General features: G+C 35.0%; 1 protein-coding gene across 6 annotated transcripts in view; it reads right to left on the bottom strand.

The window, feature by feature from the left end:
• Nucleotides 1–2646: 2646 nt before the first annotated feature.
• LIN54 (lin-54 DREAM MuvB core complex component) overlaps nt 2647–6000 on the bottom strand; it is an 88995-nt gene continuing 85641 nt past the window's right edge. For all 6 annotated transcript variants that reach the window (XM_033214231.1, XM_033214234.1, XM_033214229.1 and 3 more), the window contains one exon: nt 2647–5394. In XM_033214231.1, the coding sequence (XP_033070122.1) occupies nt 5193–5394 (202 nt within the window). In that variant the 3' untranslated portion in view covers nt 2647–5192. The remainder of the gene's footprint in view (nt 5395–6000) is intronic.

Raw genomic sequence — 6000 nt, 5'->3', positions numbered from 1 at the left:
CACCTGCCTCGGCCTCCCAAAATGCTGGGATTACAGGCATGAGTCACAGCGCCCAGCCATGAAGTTCCTATTTTTACATATGGATATGCCAGCCCCATTTGTTTAAAAAACTATCCCCATTGAACTACTTTTGTGCAGTTATAAAAAAACAACTATATATATGGGGTCTCTGTTCTCTTCCACTGATAAATAGGATCTATCCACTACCACACTGTCTTAATTACTCTAGTTTTATCTGTCTTGAAATTAGGTGGGAGTTCTCCAACTTTGTCCTTTTTTCAAAAATATTTTGGCTGTTCTGGTTGCCCCTTTCCATATAAGTTTTATCATCAGCTTGTTGATTTCTATAAAAATTCCTGCTGGGATTTTGACTGCAGTTGTGTTAAATCTATAGATCAATGTGGAGAGAACTGACATCTTAATAATATAGAATCTTCAAATCCATGAAACATGGTATATCTTCTTTTTGTTTCATCTTCTTTTTGTAGGTTCTTTGATTTTTTCCATCAGTTTTTTACTTTTCAGCACAGATCTTACATATTTTTGTTAGATTTCATGTTTTCTGAAATCTGTAAGTGGTGATTTAAAAATTTCAGTTTCTAAACATTCATTGCTACTACACAGAAGTAGTCAACTTTTGCATACTGATTTTGCTAAATTCACTTATTCTAGTACTTTTTAGATTCTTTGGTTTTTCTATATAGGGATTCATATCATCAAATAGATATTGTCTTTATTTATTTTCAATCTGTGGGCCTTTTTCCCACCTGCCTTATTGCACAGTGAGCTACAGTGTTGAATAAGAATGCGTTGCTCCCAGTCTTAAAGGAAAATATTCTTCACCATTTGTATGTTAGCTCAGGCTTTTTTTGCAAATGGTCTTCATCAGGTTTAGTCTTAGTTCTCTGAAGACTTTATTTTTTTGTTTATTGAATCATATGTGGCTGTTGAATTTTACCAGATACTTTTTTCTGCACCTTTTGGGTAAAAAAATTTTTGAGATAAAATTGACGTAACCATAATATTCACCCTCTTAAATAAGCATATCGTGGCCGCGCACAGTGGCTCACGCCTGTAATCCCAGCACTTTGGGAGGCCAAAGAGGGTGGATCACCTGAGGTCAGGAGTTGGAGACTAGCCTGTCCAATATAGTGAAACCCCATCACTACTAAAAATACAAAATTAGCCAGGCATGGTGGCGTGCGCCTGTAGTCCCAGCTACTTAGGCGACTGAGACGTGAGAATTGCTTGAACCCGGGAGGCAGAGGTTGCAGTGAGCTGAGATCACACCATTGCACTCCAGCCTGGGCGACAGAGTGAGACTCCATCTCAAAAAACAAACAAACATACAATTTAGCAGTTTTTCCTATATCCACAGTCATTTGCTGCAACTTTTGAGATAATCATTTGGCTTTTCTTATTTATATGCTGAAACAGTGAACTACGTTGATTTTTTTTAAACATTGGATCAACCTTCTATTCCTGGGATAAACCCTACTTGGTCATGATGTATTCTTTTTATAATATTAGGATCAGATTTCATATGCGAGTATGATAAATGACAGTTTTATAAAATCCCTGTGACCTTATAATAAACATTACCCTAAATATACAATTGTTTTATTGCTTTTGAATAGAAACTAAGAGTGTCTTAAATGCTCTCATAAAATTTGCCATTTAGAAGGAAATTTTTAATTAAAAAAATACCTTATAGCTTTCAACTCATAAAATCACATGGATTAAAAAAAAAAGCTCACCTTTGGTCTACAGATAATGACAAAATGTGCATTCAAGAAGCCCTTACAAGAAAAGCCTTAAGTAATTTACACGATGAAAATAACTCCAATAGTAAGGGATTTTTAGCTGATTGCCTTCCCTCTGCTTTGGGTGGCCACACCAGAATTCCTATGGAAAATGCTTAAGAGATACAACATGATCAAAGTTAGTCTGGAGGTCCTGCTGTGAAGCTTCATTTACATAACTGGTATTCATTTTCTTAACTACTTGTGTTACAGAACAATAAAAATAGATAACTTTTCTAAAAGTATTTTTATTCACATTTTACATAAGATTGAAAAAATGTCAGTTGTCCACTACCAGAAAATGGGGAACTAAGGAGTACGTCCTTCCCACCTCCCCAATCACTGTTGGCTTTTGTACCTGTAACATTAAGGTTCTGTTTCCCAGACCCCAGAGATAAGACCTACAGGATGTGTTTAGTGCTTCAGAAAAAAGGAAACTAAGAAAGATAGCTATCAAAGAATATCTCACATTAAAAGACAGAGTAGACTGATTTCCTGGGTATTTTTGTTTTTGTTTTTGAGACAAGGTCTCACTCTGATTGCTAGGCTAGAGTACAGTGGTGTAATTTTGACTCACTACAGCCTCAACCTCCCCAGGCTCAGGTGATCCTCCCACCTCAGCCTCCCAATTAGCAGGGACTGCAGGCATGTGCCACCACACCCAGTTAATTTTTTTGTATTTTTAGTAGAGACAGAGTTTCACCATGTTGCCCGGGCTGGTCTAGAACTCCTGGCCTCAAGTGATTTACCCGCATTGGCCTCCCAAAGTGCTGGGATTACAGGCGTGAGCCACCATGCCCAGCTGAATTTCTGTTAAACAATGGGGAAGAAAGAGAAGACATAGTCTCATTTCAAAGCAATTTATGTTAGTAATAACTGAGCAAAATGGTAGAATTTTTTAGTTGTGTGTTTTCAGAAGTAATGTCAAATTTACTAGAGATAATTTAAAAGGTTTCTTGCATATTAAATGGTTAAAGTGGTGTTATTAAACTAAAGAAAAAATGCAAAACCTTTTTTTTTTACAGAATAGTATAAATGTTTATTTTCTGTATGATTTACTTTGCTGTCCTGTTTTTACAATATAGAAAAGTGTATTCTTTGAATAGCTCTAGTAAATATAAATTTAATCTTTCTACTTTGGGATGTAAATAGAGCTAAAAAATTATATACCCAACCCTCCCCAAATAGTCTTTTAAAATCACTGAATTAATGTGGCTGTTCATCTTGTTCAGCAATTTGATGCAAATGCCTGAATACAAAAAGTTGTTAAGTACTACACAGGAAGGAAAAGGCTTAATATTTTAGATAGATTTTTGAAAATCAGAAAAACTAGTAGCATTTGATTGCACCTTGAAATTTTTTTACAAGCAAAACATTCATAAGCAATGCCATCATACATAATCTACAATTGTAATCAAAATTTCACGAACATTTTCTGCACACTGTATATAAATACACATCACAAAGGTGCAATTAGAATTAACACAGAGTATGTACAAAATGAACAAAGTTTAAGTTTAGACCAAAAACTTATTGCAGTCTTTTGAAAAATAACTTGATTATTATTTTACCCTTACACTAATTTACATTTATACAAATTTTAATTAAACATACTAGATTGAGGTGCTAAGAATGTTTGCACTATCTACATTTAAAGTTACTGCACTATGATTTTATAAATCCAAATTTAAAAGGAAGATACTTTAGTGAATAACGGAATCCTCTTTTAGATTACTTAATTTCTATTGCCTATATCTTGTGTGTTCATATGAACATATATACACAATACATACAACTATAGAGTCCTTGTAGGAAATGCAATAATCATATACTAATTACTGACAATTAAGGTACCTAACAAAATGCCTGAATTCCAACATGGTTTTTTCTTGTCATAAAATCAAGAGTCCTGTCACAACAGGCTCTTAAATTCATAGTTTTTGAATTACTGAAAATGATTTAGGTTATTTTAGTAATTATAGGAAAACAGACCTTCCAAATCACTGGCTGAAAATAATGTCATATTAAACTTCCCTTATAAAAAGAAATCCCACTGCAATTTTGAAAATATTGTTAGCAGGCCCATTTCTGTAAATCAAGTAAGAGTTGTGAATTGATCTGAAACCTCTTAGTTCCAAAATCTATAAAAAGGGCTGGGCATGGTGGCTCACGCCTGTAATCCCAGCACTTTGGGAGGCCGAGGCGGGCAGATCGCGAGGTCAGGAGATTGAGACCATCCTGGCTAACACGGTGAAACCCCGTCTCTACTAAAAATACAAAAAATTAGCCGGGCATGGTGGCGGGCGCCTGTAGTCCCAGCTACTTGGGAGGCTGAGGCAGAAGAATCGCTTGAACCCGGGAGGCAGAGGTTGCAGTGAGCTGAGCTCGCACCATTGCACTCCAGCCTGGGCTACACAGTGAGACTCTGTCTCAAAAAAAAAAAATAGTCTATAAAAATGACTGATTGTATAGATGAAAACTTCTCTAAATTCATCTTTTGTAGCTTCCTTAGTCTTTGTTTCTCCACCCATGCCAAATTTTATACTTGATTACTATGTTAGGTTCTATATTATCACTACATAATATGTTTACTTCTATTTATATCCACCTATCATTTTAGTAGTACCCAGTAATCACTTTGACAGTTTATTTCTTCAAATACATACCAACTCTTTGAAAGAAAAGGGAGACAGCCTAGAGCATCTGTTAGCCATTCCTTATGACAGAAACACATTGCCCATCCTCTGAGAATTATTTACTGTCCTTTAATATTTTATATGTTTTTTTTTAAATAACTTTAAAATTTATTTAAAGTGTGCCTGGGGATTATTTCCCCTTCTGACATTCCCAAAGTGACAACAGGATATTATTCCAGAATCTGCCCAAAAAGGCTGATTTTTCTTTAAAAGATAGTCCTATTCTAAATACAAAATGTCATTTGAATGTGTTTCATAAGAACTTGTTGATGTAACATTCTGTCTGCATATATTCTAGATCAAGTCCCAAAGAATGGGTGCTAACCATTGCTGCTGTGGCTTTTCTACTAACAAAGTCATACAACACCATACATTATAAATGATATGAATTTATAAACATTTTTTGTTAACGGTATCAGAAAGAGAACATCTAATTCTTAAGAAACCCAAGCAAATTAAGAAATCTATATAATAAAGAAAAATTCAATTTAGAAGGGGCATAAGCAGATTTAACTAAGATTTAAAATGTACTAATTTCCTCATTTAAAATTTCTTCCTCTTCAGTATTATAATTTCAGGTCTTTTAAAACAAGGACTGAATTAAAATACAGTAATTGTTTTTCTTGCAGAAAATCAATGTCCCTGCACCTTAAATTTTCTGTACAGTTCCATTTATCATTCTTTTGTGCAAGAGTTAGCAATTCATGGCACAAGGGTCACTTTTTGCCTTTCCTGCAGAGTTGATGACACTCATCAAACATCGTCCGAATTCCTCGAGTATCATCCGTTCCGCTGCTGCCTTTGATTTTCCCTTCTTGTCTGCCTGCTCTGCCTGGGCAAGGAGGCAATTACATGTGGCTTCGGCTACTTCCTTAGTTACAAATGTAAATGGCAATCTGAAATGATTTTTGAAAGAGAAAGATGATGGTGGTGTTAAATAATAGCAAAAGTGGATACATTCTTTCATCTGGAAATCTCTACTGACACTTTCACAATTCACCAGCAGGATGAGCATCACAATTGACACAGTGAGCACAAGCACATCCTAAAAAGGGCTTTAAAAAGTTAGATTTGGTTTTATTATTCACATACTGTAAGAATATTGTTCAGAAAATTTAACATATAAAACACGTGACTTACTACCTAGGCAAAGTTATGTGGTTAACTAAAAGATAATAGTCTACATGAAGACTAGAATTTAACTAAAATCCTCCCAAATCATGAATGTACGCTCCAAAAGTTCAATTTTTATGTACTGCTGTTGCTCCAGTGCCTAGAATAGTGCATGACATAGAGACACTACATGAATAGTTGCTAAATGAATAATATTGGGAATTGATAGCACTACCTCTTGGGCAAAAAGAAAAATAAAGCACTTTACCATAGTCACTGATACTGTTTGTAGAAAACATTCCAAAATTCTGCATTGTTCTATCACAACAAAGCAAAATGGGGAAACCAAATGTTGTTCTACACAGAGTTGCATTCATAAAGACCTGAGC

Source organism: Trachypithecus francoisi, unplaced genomic scaffold (genome assembly GCF_009764315.1).
Source record: "Trachypithecus francoisi isolate TF-2019V2 unplaced genomic scaffold, Tfra_2.0 Lachesis_group1, whole genome shotgun sequence".
Classification (NCBI taxonomy): domain Eukaryota; kingdom Metazoa; phylum Chordata; class Mammalia; order Primates; family Cercopithecidae; genus Trachypithecus; species Trachypithecus francoisi.
The sequence above is the reverse complement of the archived record's forward strand: the minus strand, read 5'-3'. Positions and strand labels throughout refer to the sequence as shown.